Source organism: Strix aluco, chromosome 24 (genome assembly GCF_031877795.1).
Source record: "Strix aluco isolate bStrAlu1 chromosome 24, bStrAlu1.hap1, whole genome shotgun sequence".
Classification (NCBI taxonomy): Eukaryota; Metazoa; Chordata; class Aves; order Strigiformes; family Strigidae; genus Strix; species Strix aluco.
The window spans coordinates 9,051,524-9,067,896 of NC_133954.1; the positions used below are offsets into that span (position 1 = coordinate 9,051,524).

At 47.5% G+C, this 16,373-nt stretch overlaps 1 protein-coding gene across 4 annotated transcripts in view; it reads left to right on the forward strand.

Annotated features, from left to right (window-relative positions):
- Nucleotides 1–92: 92 nt before the first annotated feature.
- The window catches only part of CDK12 (cyclin dependent kinase 12), a 30,044-nt gene continuing 13,763 nt past the window's right edge, over nt 93–16,373 (forward strand). For 2 of the 4 annotated variants that reach the window (XM_074849781.1, XM_074849782.1), the window contains exons 1-6: nt 94–1,573; nt 7,691–8,575; nt 12,577–12,753; nt 14,289–14,428; nt 15,037–15,207; nt 16,054–16,243. In XM_074849781.1, the coding sequence (XP_074705882.1) occupies nt 522–1,573; nt 7,691–8,575; nt 12,577–12,753; nt 14,289–14,428; nt 15,037–15,207; nt 16,054–16,243 (2,615 nt within the window). In that variant the 5' untranslated portion in view covers nt 94–521. Of the gene's footprint in view, nt 1,574–7,690; nt 8,576–12,576; nt 12,754–14,288; nt 14,429–15,036; nt 15,208–16,053; nt 16,244–16,373 lie in introns of all 4 variants that reach the window. The other 2 variants (XM_074849784.1, XM_074849783.1) reach the window with 2 other exon arrangements.

Consider the following 16,373-nt stretch of genomic DNA (forward strand, 5'->3'; position numbering starts at 1 on the left):
GGCGGGTGCCCCCCTTGGACGCGGAGCCGTTTCGCTTTGGGAAGTGAGCGGGGGGCGGCGGCGGGGCCGGGCCGGGCCGGGTTGGACCGGGCAAGGGGGGGCGCGGGCGGCGGTGGTGCCCCGTGGGCCTTCCGGCTGAGGGATCGGCGCGGCGGCCCGCGGGGCCCGGACGCCCGGTGCTGAGGGAGCGGGGAGGGATCGCGGGCCCAGGCCCCGCCTTCCCGGGGCGCCCCCGCGGCGGCGCTGCCCTCCGGGCCTGGGCCCCTCGGATGAGGCGGTGAGGCCGGTGGCCTTCCCCCTCCCCTCCCGGTTGCTGCCACCCCCCCTTCCGCCTCCTCCGGGGCCTCCAGCCGCCGCGGGGCCGCGCTCCCTGCCCCGCTCCCCATGTAGGAGGGGGTGTTGGCGGCAGGGAGGGCTGAGGCCGGGGTGAATGGTGCGAGGAGCGGGCGCGGAGGAAGTTTGAAGTTTGGGGGTTTTGGAGGATTGCCCCCCTCCCCTCTCTCGAGCACAGTGGAGGAGGAATGCCAAATCCGGAGAGACATGGGGGCAAGAAGGATGGGGGCGGCGGGGGGTCCTCGCAACACGCGCCTGGCAGCGGGAGTTCGAACAGCAAGGAGAGGCACCGGCTGGCCTCCAGGCACAAGAGGCATAAGTCCAGGCACTCCAAGGAGTCACCGCTGGCAGCCCAGGAGGCAGCAGCACCCTTGGGCGCGATGATCAAGCCGCTGGTGGAGTACGATGACATCAGTTCGGATTCGGATACCTTCTCGGATGATGTGGCCCTCAAGCTGGACAGGAGGGAGAACGAGGAAAGGAAAGCGGACAGGAGTGAGAGGATACAGAAGCACCGGCACCACCAGCACAAACGCATTCGTGAGCTGATGAAGAGCAAACAGGCGGAAAAAGAGAGGAAGTTAGAAAAGAGCCTGGAGGCATCCAGCAGGTCCGGGTCCACCAAGGAGAGAATATCGGGCTCCTCCAAGAGGCTCCTCGAAAGCGAGGAGCACCCCAAGTCACTGTCCTCAAAGAGTAGCAACAAGGAGTCCCGGTCAGCCAAAGCGCACAAGGAGAAATCCAGGAAGGATCGGGAGCTCAAGTCCAGCCACAAAGAGCGCAGTAAAAGCCATCGGAAAAGGGATGCTCCAAAAAGTTACAAAACAATTGACAGTCCGAAGCGGAAGTCCAGAAGTCCTCACAGAAAATGGTCCGACAGCCCTAAATTGGACGACAGCCCCTCAGGAGCCTCCTACATCCAGGAGTATGATCTCAGCCCTCCCCGCTCTCACACATCCAGTAACTACGATCCCTACAGGAAGAGCCCCGGCGGCTCCTCGCGCCGGCAGTCCATCAGCCCACCCTACAAGGAGCCCGTGGCTTACCAGTCGAACACGCGCTCTCCCAGCCCTTACAGCCGGCGGCAGAGGTCCATAAGCCCCTACAACAGGAGACGCTCCTCGAGCTACGAGAGAGGCAGCGGCTCGTACAGCGGGAGGTCACCGAGCCCTTACGGCCGACGCCGCTCCAGCAGCCCTTTTGCCGCCAAGCGGTCTGTGAGCCGAAGCCCCATCGCCAGGTGCGTGCTCTCCACGTGGCTTTCCTTGCCCTGGGGAACGGGGAGGTGGCTGGGGGTGGTTGGGGTGGCTCTGGGCATGGGAGGGGTTAACCCCATTCCTCATCTCGGTGGGGCCCAGGTCACTGGCTGCCTGACTGGGCTGCAGAGCGATTTGTGTGGAATCGCTTTGGTTGGGTTGGTGGCAATTCACTTTAAAATGGTGTTCGCGCTTTGGGAGGCACCTCCCTGACTGGCGGAGGGCAGCGTCCATGTTGGTTCTCAGCAGCGCGGCCGAGGGCTGAATGAGCTCCTGGGATTAAATTACACCCACCTCTGGAGGTGGCCCCCGCAGAAGGGCCGAGGCTCCTGGGGAGGGTTGTGCTCTGAAGGGAGACGGAGCCGTTCAGCTCCTGGTGTGGGATCTAAGGCGCTTCCCTGGCAGGAAGTTCAGCCAGGGAGAATGTTTTCACCTATCTCTGGAAGCCTTTACCTGTTTACTACGTGTGGGAGCTTGATCACAATTTTCGGGAGGGTGGCTTGTTTTGAGTGTATTTTGCTCTTTCTGAACTGACTTGTCTTTTCTCTTCCCTTGAATTAGATGACCACATGTAAACTCCACCTTCCTGCCCTAAACTTGCTTTTCTCAGTACTAGAGTTTCTTGCTTCCATTCTGAAATCGGGGCATTCTGGAAGGGCAAGTAGGAACCAGCTGTATTCTGGCTTAACTATAACTTTCTCATTTTTTTTCTTTGGTCAGTAACCTTGCTACAGAAGGAAACTATTATTTGAAGGTAGTTCTGCGTGTTTTATTTCAGATGTTTGTTAATCGTCCTGTTACATGCACGAACACATAGTCTAATGTTGATTCTTTTTTTTTCTAGCTTCAGCTTATGTTAAGTGAGTTTCCAGTTGTCACCACGGGTGCTGTGGAGCTTTGGTTGTAGCTCCATGGCAATTAAGATGTGACCTGGAATGTAATCGCTATAGAAATGCTCTGTGCTGTGTTAGCTGTACTGCATCCTCTGCTCCAAACAGGAGCTGCGAGCGAAGAGGCTGCCTCCAGAGCGCATTTATGTGATCAGCAGTTCCCAACTCGGGGCTTTTGGAATTTGGCCTTTGTTACTAGAGCTCTTCTCATTACTTCAGGGATACCATCTTCCATAGTGGGCTTGAAATAGTGCCTTTGTCCTTGCCGTGAGAGAGGTGTGTTGGGTTTTTGGAAGCTGTTACGTAAAATCTACTTACTCCACTGTGATTTTACATAGTGAAAATTTCCTTCAGGCTGTTTCTCCTCTGCCCTCTTTTCTCTGGGTACACCTGAGAGGTTCTGAGGGATAGTCCTTGATGTTTTTCTTCACCTTCCCCTCAATCCTTTTTGCCCTGGTGGCACTGCTCTTGCATGTTATTTGCTAATTAATGCTTTTGGAAGAGTGAGAACATGGTAGTAGAAAATGTGTGTGTGTATATATATGCACACACTTCATGGTGTAATTGTGTATTATGGCACCTGTGAAATGTCCATGTTCAGCCGTAACCAGGCAGAAACCATGTGGAAACTGGAGTGATCTATAGAGGCGTGTTTCTCCCACCAGGTTGCTCCACTTCCCAGGAGAACCTGAAGCTTGCTCTTTTTGTAAATGGCTAGTTGCTTCTGACTTGAGAAATCAAGCAGTTATCTCTTCCTGATCTTAATTATGGGAGCAACTTTGAAGCACTTTGTGCTGCTTCCCTGAACTTACATACCCACGTAAGAAACTCCTTGAGGACATCTTTGCCTCACTGACAAAGTGCTAGACCCCAAACCAAAATAGATTCCAAAGCTTACTTACTGTTTACGCTCAGCTTGTACTGAATTCTGACTTCAATTGATAACCTGCTACTCTCTTTTCTGGGCAGATAACTTAATGACTGTGATGTTCTTCTAAAGCAGAACAAAAAAATATGGATTATGCTTTCAGAAAACATCCACCTGAAGTGATTCTAGTAAAGGGACAGAGGGAATTTAATGTGTTTTCCATACATTAGGCAAACTGTAAGTTGTAATTCATTGTTGGTTTTGCTCCGCTGAGCTTGCAGCCTGTACGGTGAGGCACTTGGTGTAAGTTCATGGTCAAATGTCTGCCCAGAAGCCAAAGGTGGGGCTGCCCCTCTGCTGATGGCTGCTGAGGAGCTCACCTGAGGGAGGGGGCCAGCTGAGCCTTCCTCACCAGCTTCCCCGGAGCCAGCTTTGGTTGATCTGCTGCAGAGGAGGGTGTAAATGGAGGCAGCTGACTTTGCCCCAGCGTAGCCTGGGAGCGACTGCATGATCTCTTCTGTTGGCTCCTGCGGAGGGGCAGGAACAGTTTGGGAGAGAAAACGTCTTTAACTGGCACACTCACTTAGGCAGCGAACATCAGACTGGCTTAAATTCTTCAGAGGAGGTAACGCAGGCTTTTCTGGGACACTGAATTATTTCCACTGACTGACAATACGGTTGGGGTTTTTTTTGGTGCCTTCTCTGTTTTCTTTAATCTTCACGTCCGAAATACAGTGTTAGGAAACTGAATCAATGTGCTGTGCTGATTGGAGAAAATACAGAATGTTTCCATTTCAAATGGCTGTGCAAGACAACTTGCTCTCGATTTAGGAGGAAATGAGGATGATTTGGTCAGTAGGGAAAATAACAGATGTGGCTTGCCGTTCCTTGTAGCAACTGTTGTCATTGCAGCTAAAACTAGAAGAAGAAATTCCAGAGTTCAGCTCGCTGAAGGTGGGTTGTGCTCTGTGCTAAGTATAGCAGCGAAGTGTGAGGGTGTGCACGTGCTGTAGTAGTGGCCGCTGTTACGCAGATCCTTGCCACGGCAAAAGGTCATCGGGCATTCATAAATAAGAAACGTTTGCCTTCTGTTTGAGCTTCTTTCCTGAGCAATTAGAGCGCGGGGTATGCAGTCAGGCTTCCCAGATAGGAGTTTCCACTTTACTCTTAACTTCGGTTGTGGCTTGGAGCAGGTAAAAGATTTTGATGTCTGTAGATGTTCCCAGGAGTTTGTACTGTGGGCGATAGGGAAGTGTGTAGATGTGAGGCTTTGTTCTGCCAAGGAGTCAGGGTCACCTCTGCTAATGGCTGTTAGCTGTGGTTGTTTTCAGCATGAGGAGGTCTGGAGGGCTCTTCCAAAGACCATTCTGATCTTCTGTTTGTATCAGTTAAATTAATCTAATAATGCTTCTTAATTTGGATTTTTAGATGAACCATCATCTCTGACTTCTTTATGTTAGTTCAGTCGTCATGGTTAGTATCTTGTATTTCTAGTTTCCAGTGCTAGAGACAACAAGGTTTTTTTAACCCCAGAGCATTTTTATCCCAAAAAAGAACTGCCTGTGTGCCAGAGTTGCCCCCATCTCTGATAATCTTAGCAAGGTAAGCAAGCTGTAGAGCGTTCCCTTAACACACATTAAGGGTGAAAGGAGTAAAAGTGCTAATGAACTGGCTGCAGGTAAAGCCACAAAAAGATCATTCCGGAGGATGGGAAGAATATCTTCAAAAAGCAAAATCTGCCTGTCCATCTTCTGTCTGGTTGCATCTTTTTGGAGATATTCAGCAGTGATAAAAGCAAGGGTTGCTGTGGGCGACTGCCCCTCAGCAAGTGCCGTAGTGCTGTTGGGGCTGTTGGAGGTGAGATTTGTGGTAGAGTGGTCTGTTACTGGTTGTGTTGATAGAGCTGGGAAAGCAGACAAGCTTCTGGATGCGGCGCCTTTTTCAGGTCTGACAAAGAAGCCGTAAACACCAAGCTGGAAAATGGGCTCAGAAACAACAGCTCTTTGTATAATAACTGTAGGTAATTATCATTAGACAGCTGAAGAGAAAAAGCGTGAGTGGTGCCTGTGGAGCGGTGAAGACTACCGGGAGGGGGAATAAGGGGGTTTAGTCCTGGTGGAACAGAGGAGCGCGTCCGTTTGCTGGTGGAAGGTCGGGGAGTCGCCCCCAGCCCGCGGAAGTGCTGGGTCTGCGGTGCAGCTCCTTCCGCAGCAGCAGGAAGGGGTCCTGTCTGCACGCCCCACCGCTTCCTCCAGAGTCACCTTTCCCTCACTTGTGTCCGTGCAGGTGGCTTTAGTGGCTGCACTATTAAAAATAAGGTAAAACTAGACTTTTGGAGAGGTTTACTTGATAGCAGATCGGCTGAGTGATCTTGTTGAAATGTTGCTCTGCAACCAGTTGAGTCGGAGTAACTGTTGGGCGCTCGTCACAGGGGAGGATGGGAGACAGGGAGCAGGAAACGGAGTATCACAACATCTTAAACAATCAATCCTGAAAGAACTGCAGTAGGGAATGCTAACCCCAAAACTATTTGTGGTTGCAGTAAACTACATCCTACAGGATTCATTAGGAATGTTTTCCTTTGCCTGTAAATGTCTTTGAGCACAGTGAAAACGTAACGGCTTTTTCAGCTCCTGGCAGCTTTGTGCTGGGATGTGGCAGGTGAACTGTTACCCCAACGGTGAACTGCATCTGAAACCATTCATTCATTAAGCAGAAACCTTGGAAAAAGAGACAATCCTGAGGCAGCATTCCCATCGCAGAACGGTGTGTTAAAGAGGAAAATAGTTGAGTGACTTCACTATTTATTTTTTTTTTCCTCCTTCTGGTTGTCTATTTATTTTGCAAGTCTAAAGGTAAGGACTACCTACGGCCGTGGTGTTCTTTGGCCGCTGTTAGCGTGAGGTTTGGGGTTGTACTTACTCGTGTGAGGGCAGGATGCTTGTGCTTGGAGTAGCAAGGGGAGAGGGTTCAGGTGAACTCCACACCACTGTGCAGCGAGACCCTTCACCTCCAGGGCAGGGTCACAACTCTTGAAGGTGCTGGTGGGGTCTAGCCAGGAACTTTGCATTGGTCTGTCTCAGTTACCCAGTTTGTTTTCCAAATGTTTGTTGTCTCAGGATAATATTCATTTGTGTAGCACTATAAACAGTTTAGACCTTGCTGTTAGTTGTGTCTGAGTACGGTTGCAAGCGAGCCGGCAGCTGCTGTGTATAAACCTGCTTGCTGTTAGGTGTGTTTATACCTTCTGTGGAACTGTGTTTTGAGAGAATTCCGTATTTTCAAAACGAGATATGTTCCGAGTAATAAATCACGGAATAAAAATATAAACTTTGAGCTTATTTTCTCTTGTACTATTCATAGGGTCTGATCTCAAAATTTCTCATTTTCCTGTTGGCTCACCCAGCTGAGCGCCCATCAGAGCCCACCACACGTGCAGTTACAGGACGCTGTCTCATAACCTGCAAAGTCCTAGTTCCCCCTCAAGTGGAGGAAACAGTTCAGTCTTGTCAGTTATTTTGATGTGGACACTGGAAGTACCAGTTTCCAGTTCCATTTTATTTTTTATCTTGTTTCCACGCCAGTCTCCGGTGAGCCTGTGGTGGTTACTGTCTCCTGACTAGGTTCACCCCGAGCTCGCGGTGTGTTCCCTGACGGTGGGGGGTGTTTCCTGCCTTGCTTGTTGCTTGTATCACGACACAGATTTTCAGTGTGGTTTTTTTTTTATTTCTGCATAGATACCTAATTTAGAGCCTGTTTATTGTAGAGGAAGGCTGAGACCCTCTGGACATACCTCAAACAGAATTAAGATTCCTGTTGTTTTTTTTTTTTTTTCTTCTCCTCAATCACAATATGCAAATTTGAGTTCTGATGATAGTAAAGGAACCAGGGGGAAAAATTAGCTTGAAGTGAGATGTTTCCTGAGGCAGCATTCCCATGAGGGCAGTCATATTTCATCCGTTGTTTCCTTTAAAGTTGTACATAATTACTGTGAAAGATTCGTAAACTGCCAGCTCATGCTCTCAACTGAAGTCTTCTGTTCAGTGCGTGCCTCTGTGATCTTGTCTTTACCTTGAGGCTTGTCCAATCTTGATCCCTCGTTTTTGTCTTAACAGTGTGATAGTGAGGGTAGTCCTGACATTGGAAGGCTGGATGATGACCTGAAACTTGAACTGCTTTAGTCAATAAACTCGTTTCAGTAGCTTTAGTCTCTCCTGACAGGTGTTACGGACTCTCTGAACTTAGTTGGCAAATAATGGATCCAGATTATGTTGATGTTGGTGAGTAGCTCAGAGGCTGAGAGATGCTTCGTTTCACTTACCTTCTCCCCGTTCTCTCCACAGGAAGTCTGTGAAGTCCCGAAGCCGGAGTCCTGGGTATTCAAGACACTCATCATCTCACAGTAAAAAGCAGAGGTCTGGGTCACGCAGTCGCCATTCCAGTATCTCACCGACAAGGCTACCGCTGAACTCCAGCCTGGGGGCAGAACTCAGCAGGAAGAAAAAGGAGCGAGCGGCAGCGGCAGCAGCTGCAGCCAAGGTGGATGGGAAGGAGGCAAAGGGCTCACCTGTTTTCCTCTCTAGAAAGGAGAACAGCTTAGCTGAACTTAAGGAGTCTGGAACAGAATCTAAAAAGGCCATCAAAACTGTTAAATCTGAAAAATCATCTTCAGATACAGAGTTAGTTAATTTACTGTATACGAATGCAGAGACTAAAGCCCCTGCAGAGACAACAAAAATCAAGGCAGAGGAGAACTCTGAGAGGAAACATCCTGTTCCAGTTAGAGATTCGAAACAGACGGGAACAAAAGACTTGAAGCCTGTAGCAGCGGTAGAGGACCTCCTATCTCCAAAAGAGACAGACACAGCAGAGAAGGAGATTCCACCCCCACTACCCTCAATAAAATCACCTCCTCCGCCTCTGCCGACAACCACGCCGCCACCTCCCACCCCGCCGTTGCCGCCTTTGCCTCCGTCACCTGCTGTTCCACCTTTGCCACCATCCCAACTGACTCCCGTTCAGGTCCCTTCTTCAGCCCCAACGTCTTTGCCATCCTCCTCCCACCCAAGGACGTCTACTTTATCCTCTCAGGTGAACTCTCAGTCCTCTGTCCAAGTCGCTACAAAAACACAAGTGTCTGTGACGGCTGCTATCCCACACCTGAAAACTTCAACGTTGCCTCCGCTTCCGCTCCCCCCTATTTTAGTTGGGGAAGATGACTTGGATAGGTAAGGTCACACGAGAGCATCCTGTTTGCATTTAAAAGCAAAACATTGAAGTAAACAGATTTTAGTTTGGCAGTTACTAGCTTTCCCTGCAGCGTACGCTGAGGACTGTGCCGCTGCTATAAATGCCTTCTTGCATGGCCGTTCCTGGTTTTGGCCTTGTCAGCTCTATGTGGAGAGTTTTATGAGCCTGTGCAGGTAGTTACATCTTACCTCGGTGAGAAAGAGAGGGTTGGCTGCTGTTTTAATGCTGGTTAGTAAAAGTTACGCATCACCCTTCGTTCATATTTATGACAGGAATGAAACACGGATCTGAATTATGCATCCCCTTGCGTTGCAGCCATTTGCACAGGCTTATTTTGAAATTGCTTTTTTGTTTAGTTCCTCCAAAACCTGTACTTAAGTAACAGGAAAGAGCTTAACAATTCCAGTAGAAGAACACAAACCAGAGTTATTTCTGTTCCAAATTCATCGAACGTGCTGGCCATGCCTGCGTGTAAAAAAAAAATGGCATTGGTTTAACTTCAGTATTGTCTCAATTACTGAATAATAAATACAATCCTTATTGCTTAAGAAGTAGGTATTGTTTGTTTGAAAAAGAGTTTGAAAATGAAAGAGTGAAACCACACCTACTTCAACTTTCCATTTCCTATCATTTATAATCAAAACATGCAGACTTAATTCTGTCCTGTGGTTGTAGCTCTCGCTGCTCTGGGTCTTGCCTGGTGGTGATCTTGGCTTCTAATACGAACTTGTCTGAGAAAAAACCTCACTGTGGGGTTTTCTTTGGTGGGGGGAAGAGGGGAAAGGAACAGAACATCCAAAATGGAGGTGGAGAGGAAGAAAAACAAATTAATTTTTTTTTCCCCTTTTGTAGCTGTTAGTATGTTGTAGAGCTCTTAACATAAGGTCATCACTGATATGGGTTTTTTTCTACTTGATCTGCTTAGCCTGTAGTTTCCTAACAACTTCTGTATCTTTCCAACTGTCACTAAAGATGGTTAGTAAAGCATGGTTTTTTAATGACTAGTGTGTTACACGATAGTTATGACTTGCTATAATTACCCCGTGGCTTTAAGTGAACACAGTATGTTACATACTCAGATTCATTTAATTGATTTTCGTGGTTTCTCCTGGTATCGATGTAAATTAGGGTAATGTTGTCACTGCCATCCACGTAAAAGTTGGGCTTCTGCATGTTGATGTTGCCCTTCCTAAGCTGTAATGTTGTTCAGCAAATATCCATGTAGTTTAAACGTATCTGTGATGAGCAGTAGCTTTTAACAGATCGCAGAATTCTCCCCACTCAAATGCCAGTCTAAGCAAGATTCTGCTGCGTGATCCCTTATTTCCAGACACAGAAATTGGCCTGTAAATACTGTATTTTATTTTTTTAGCTGTTCACACCTAAAGCGCTTTTTTTTTTTTTTACTATCCAGGTGTGGCTTAGTTTTCCCAAAGTGTGTTTTATCTCTGCCATCACTACGAACTTAGGAGTGTGGGCGATAATACAGCTGGTTGCTAAGCTTAGTAAATGGATTTACGGTGACTTTTTCCCGATAAAAGGACGGGAAATCCCGCTTCATTTTGCTGAGGCTAGTGGCAGTTGCATATGGCACTGGCTGTACAGGAGTTCACTCTTAATCAGCTGCCTTTGTATTTACGAACAAAACTTTTCTTGGATCAACTTTTGTTTTCGTTATGCTGAGACTGGGAGAATGCTCCAGCTCTGGGACCGTGGTGAGCGTAGGATTTGGAAACGTGCTTTGAAGTGACCAAGTACAAAACCGCCTCATTCGATGGGAGACTCTTTAACTTTTCTTGATGCTTGCCGAGCTCTCAAGACTTACCATCTGTCCGTAACGCTTTTAGACTTGGCAGCAGTCAAGGTGTGTCGTGGGTCGCTTCACCTAGCAGGAGGAGAGGAAAAGCTGTTGAGGAGCGAGTGGTACAAACTTTGGCCGTGTTTGGCGTTGCGCTCGGCAGTCGCATCGCTTGCATAGGTTCCTGGGAACATCTGGTTGACTGTTTGCGGCACTAACAGTTAAAAATGCAGACCTGACGGGTCACATTCCTGCTATTCAAGGGGAGGGGAGGAAGGGAGGTAGCTTCTAGGAGTCTTTGTCAGGCAGCTGGTGTTCGCACTTTGTCATTTTTCTGCTTGGGCAACTCTGAAGGGTCTGTTTGACTTTCTCACTTTGAAAGAAACGCCTGGTGAAATTGTCCAAGTGTTCTGGGGGTAATTAAAGTTATAGTGACCATCTAGTAGCGCTAGTGCTGATATGCAAATCGATTAACTAAGCTGTATGTAACTAAGCACAGATAACAGTGTGTCAGCGAGAAAATGGAAACCGTTTGGCAGGTGGGAGAGAAGGGACCTGGTGGAAGGCTGGGCACCCGTGGGTTAAACCTACAAACACACCCTCGCCCTCCCCAAGAAGTCTTGCAAATAAGTTGGCTTTTGATTTGTGTCTGGAAAAAGGCTGAATCTTTCTGACGGGGTCAAAGGGCCCAAGCTTAGCATATATATTAGATATTTAAATACTATCAGGAACAAATTAATTGCCAATTAGAAGTAGATTAAACACAAAGTCAAACAACTGCTGTTTTTGTTACTGTGAACGTTCAATCTGTAAGAACTGGATGTTAGATCAGTGCTTCAAATACACGTACGAAAGCCGTAAAGAAAGCAAAGCCTAGCTGATCTGCTCGCTTGGAACAAAGCCTCTTGCCTCCCGCATGCGGCTGTAGGCCCTGGCTGTCTAGACCCCGCTTTGAAGAACCTCTTCTGAGGTTTAACATGGATTCTCCTCGGTGAGGTGACCCGGCTGGGTGTCCTTGTGCACATTAAGAATTTGCAGTTAATGGGGTGAGCTTCAGGCCGTGCAGCTCTGCCAGTTGTGGTGTTTCTAGGCGAGGGACCGCTGGTAGCAGTGCCCCTCCGTGCTGCTTCCCCCGCAGCTCTGGGCTGGCGTGACCCGCGCTTAGTTCTGCGCTGCCTGGTGACTCCTTAGCAGTGGGATAACGTTGCTCCCCCAGCTTTTAGAGATGTCAGAGCTCTGTGCCAGGATAGCATCCTCCTTTGTCTTCCTTGTTTCTTAACTGTATTTCACAAGAGATTGTCCTGCAGATTAGGCAGCGTCTAATAAAAAAATTGGGAAAACGACCTACTTCCATCACTTCGTTTATGCAGAGTTCTCCGTGGTGAAGCGTTAGACTCAGTGATGCTGACAAACAGCAAACCTCCTGCTGCCTGCCCTAAAAATGAACCTTGGAAGGTTGTTCGTATCTCTTAATCTTTTTCTTTTCCTGGTGAAGTGGAGATTTGCGTGGAGAAGAATTCCTGACTCTTCAGACCCAGGAATTCTCCCCGCTGCGTACATGAGAGAGACGTTAGGTTCTGCTTATGAGACTCTTGCCAGTCTAAACCAAGCGTCTGATGCCATTGGAAATTTGATTTTTTTTTTTAAAAAGGAAAAAAAAAAAAGTCGACTTCTGGTTTCTCAGCAATTTTCACAAGTTAGAGCTACATTTCAGTCCTTGCTAAGAAGTTAAAAGTTACTTATGTAGAGAGATTTAGTTGTGGGTTCGTATTTATAGTGGTCCTTAACAAGTCATGCATTTAATTTCATTACAATAAATGGACTAAATAGAGGAAGTGAGGGTCAGAAAGTGGGTGCTGGCTGATAACCTGAACTGTCTTACAGGAAACTCAGAATAACTGCTTATTTGTGCAAATTGAGCAAGTTCTAGTTGCAGAGAGCTGTGTGTTTATTTGAAGACAGGGGTTCAAACCTAACACTTTTCTCTCCTGATGTATTATCATTTGTAAAATTTAAGGCTGTTTTGTTTTATACTTGGCTATGCTAATTTTGGCACTTAAACTTGGGCTCCTAAACTTTACGTTCTCAAATAGAGAGCTGTTGTCCTACAGTAGGCTTTTTTTGTTTGTTAATTGGCTGTTAAGTCTGACTTTTGTATTGTATTAACTTTTCGGAGTTTAGTCCAAAAGAGATTCTTCCTCCAAAACCTGTGAAGAAAGATAGAGAGCAGAGACCACGACACTTACTCACGGACCTCCCGCTCCCTCCAGAGCTCCCTGGAGGGGACCCGTCTCCTCCTGACTCCCCGGAACCAAAGGCAGCCACACCACCTCAGCAACCGTTCAAAAAGAGACCAAAGTAAGGCTGGCTTTCTTTTTTCCGGCTTTTTTGAGTTGTTAGGTTTTCTGTTTCTTCACACAGACGTCAGTGTAGGTTTCCAAAGCTGTAAGTCTCGGTGTGTCCCCCAGCTCTCCTAGAAGAGCTGACTGCACGCTCCGTGTGGAGACGGCGCTGCTGAACGTGCAGTCGTTTTTGAAATTGAATCTGGCAGCTGCTTTGCCAGCTCTCAGCAGCCTCCCCACCGTTTATTGCACAGGGAGGACACTTAACATGCACTTACTTATAAATCTCTAGCCAGACTTGGTTCAGTTGTATCGAAATTCTGTTGTCCCCAGACTCGTCTGAGTGCTGTCTTTACTGAGGGAAGTGAAATGTGGAGAAAGCAGGTTCATATTTCTGTTTTTTCTTAGGGTGTATTACCTGTTTCCTGTGGGTTGTTTTGTATGTGGGCCACTCACAGTTGAAGGCCACTTGCCCCATCTATTTGAGAACTAACAGTACAGCAGTTTGGGAAGAGGAGGTTGTGTAAATTGTGCACCCAAACGGAGCCTACGTACGGTTCAGGTGTGGTAGTGAAGCTGTGACAGATTCTGTTGTCCCTTTGACCATTTCAGGGGTAGAAATTGCTGGAGTGTGTCATATTCCATCTCCAGCCACCTCTGCCCCGAAAGCTTCTCCTCGTTAGATTGAGCCTATAGCCTGCAGGCCAGAGAAACCTCCTGGTGAGTGTCCCTGTATAGAGCTCGTGGTGCTTCTAGGGGTTGCTTATTCCAAACAGGAGACATACACCTTTTCTTCATGCACGGTTGAAGTGTTGCTCACGTTGCACGGTATCTACAAGTCCCCCTGATAACAAAATTTATGCAGTTGTCAAGGGAGCAAGCTGCCTTGGCGTTAGTACACAGAGCGCTAGCTGCACTTTGTTTTAAACAAAAATCAAATGTCCAGTGTTTCTGCCAAAGATTTCAAACCCTGTTTTTTGTCCTACTGTAGCATAATTCTTTGGTGTTTTTTGGATAAAAATACCGGTTTGCTTCTCCTTCAAGCTACTCTGTTAGAAGTATGCAATGAGATAGTTGTAGAAATCTGTGTAGCTAACCGCATGCCCCCTCCAGCAGAATGCTTCTGCCGCCTCAAAGTCTGTGGAAACGAGGTGGCATCATACCCACTTCGCTTGTCTTCCCCCCTCTTTGCACTACTTATTTCCCCAGGAGGGGCAATGTATTGCTCGTTAGCCGTATGCAGCTGATAAATGCGTAACCAAAGTGAAAAGATCCGATAGTGAGAGTGTTCTGGCTGGCGTGCTTTAGTGTCTGAATAAAATAGAAGGACAGTAGTCCTGTGTAGCAGTGCCTGTATCTGGAGTTGTTGAGATTAGAGAGCATAATTCATTAAACTCTGCTGAACACTCGCTAGGAGTGTAAAGACGGGGTGCCTGACCTTTGCTTTCTGTTTTTAGGGTTCAGCTTAAAACAGTCGAACGGGCGTTTGGCTGTGGGATGGCGGGTGAGGTGGAGCACTCGGGTGTCTAACGGTCCTCTTCCCTCTTCCAGAATCTGTTGTCCTCGGTATGGGGAAAGGAGGCAGACGGAGAGCGACTGGGGGAAGCGTTGCGTGGACAAGTTCGATATCATTGGGATTATTGGAGAAGGGACGTATGGGCAGGTGTACAAAGCCAAGGACAAGGACACAGGTAAGTGGCTTCAGACTGACTCCACTTCTTTAAGGCCTTGTTCCTGCAGGTGTGCTTAAAACCCAGCCCAGCGGTAGCGGTGTTGCTGGTCAGTGACAAATACCTGTAGAACTAGAAATGGTTCCAGCCCTGGTGTAAGTGTTTACATCAGGTGTTTTCAAAAGGGGCAAAAGAACAGAAACTTTGAAATCCGAACTGAGTGCCCAGCTGCCCTCTCTGCCTGTGGAATCGTGTGCCCTGTGTGTGTGGTTTGGTGTCGGGTCTGACGGTTGCGGTAGGTACAGCTACAGCAGCTGTTGATGCCGGCTGAACCTCTGCTTTTTCAGTGTGCCTTTGTCAGAGTTTATTGTAGCAGAGCTTGTGAAAGGGCCTGGAGTGGTTTCCGGGGTAAATTTATGTTCACCTATGTGACTTTCCTCTGGTGTCACCTGTCTTGAGTTGTTGGTGTGATAACTTCTGACAGAGCGATTTAACAAAAATTAGTAGGGTGGTAACTAAAGCAGGCTCTGCTGTTTCTTGCTGGATGTCGACTGTGCTCACAGCTGCTTCCAGCTTCCCCCTGTTAGCAGTGGTGTGTGCAGGGGCCGTGACACTGGGTCCTTTGGCAGGTGAACTGGTGGCTCTCAAGAAGGTGCGACTGGACAATGAAAAGGAGGGCTTCCCCATCACGGCCATCCGCGAGATCAAAATCCTTCGGCAGCTCATCCACCGCAGTGTTGTTAACATGAAGGAAATTGTCACGGACAAACAAGATGCACTGGATTTCAAGAAGGACAAAGGTAGTATTTGCTGCAGGGTGTGGTTTTGATTAGCCAAAGAGGTGATGCAACTCCAGTTGTTTATCCTTAGTGTAAAACTAAAAAATCTAAATTCTCAAGTAGATTTTCTTTTTTGCATTCCTCCTTCATACATAGTTCCAGCAAGTTTGGCATCTGGATTTGGCCTTACATCAAAGGATAGATTCCAGTCAAAATGATTTGTCGCACTGCAGGGCAGAGGTAGACATGGACTTCAAAGGATGCATTGCATTCCTGTAGAGTCACAAAAGAGCTGTCTTAAAATTAAAAAAAAAAAAAAAACAAACCCCAAGCATTTACAGGGTTACTTTTAACACTGATTAGTGGCCACAAACTTACTAACAGTAAGTGAAAAGTTTTCTGTCCTCTGTCACTGTGGAAAAAGGGTGTTCTTGCATCCCACTACCTTTTGTTTGGGGCCTTCTCTTCCATGAGAGAGACGGGAGCAACACAAACGTCAGCGGAAGCCACGCATAGCAGTATCCCTTCAGCAAAGTAGCTTGAAAGAAAAAACAGATCAGTAAACGTGACCAGAATTTCAGAGGAATTTATTTTGGGGGCGTATTTTGATTTCAGATATCAGCTTGATGCATTAGAGGGGCTACTTAGTTGGTTTGGGTTTTTTCTCCCCTTGAGGGGGAAAAAAAAATAATCTAGGATGCCCAGTAAGCCCTAAATATCACAAGACTGCATTAAAGAAAACTGTCCACAGAACATGCTCAACAGTGCACAAAAAAGAATATTTCAACAATTTAATCTACTTTCATTCCTCCTTTTCCTTTGTCTCTCCTCTCTTGTCTTAAATCCTTTCTCTCTTTGTTATACCAGGTGCCTTTTACCTTGTGTTTGAGTACATGGACCATGACCTAATGGGGCTGCTAGAATCTGGCTTGGTACATTTCTCAGAGGACCATATCAAGTCTTTCATGAAACAGTTAATGGAGGGTCTGGATTATTGTCACAAAAAGAACTTCCTTCATAGAGATATTAAGTGCTCCAACATCTTATTGAACAACAGGTAACCTGGGAGTAGATACGCTTCTGTCCCAGCTCTTCCCTGTGCTCTGCCTGGGCTCAGCTGAGAGCACGTCATGCTCTTCACCCTGCCTGTGCTTGGGAGCAGTAGGGTTGATCCACTGCAGGAACAC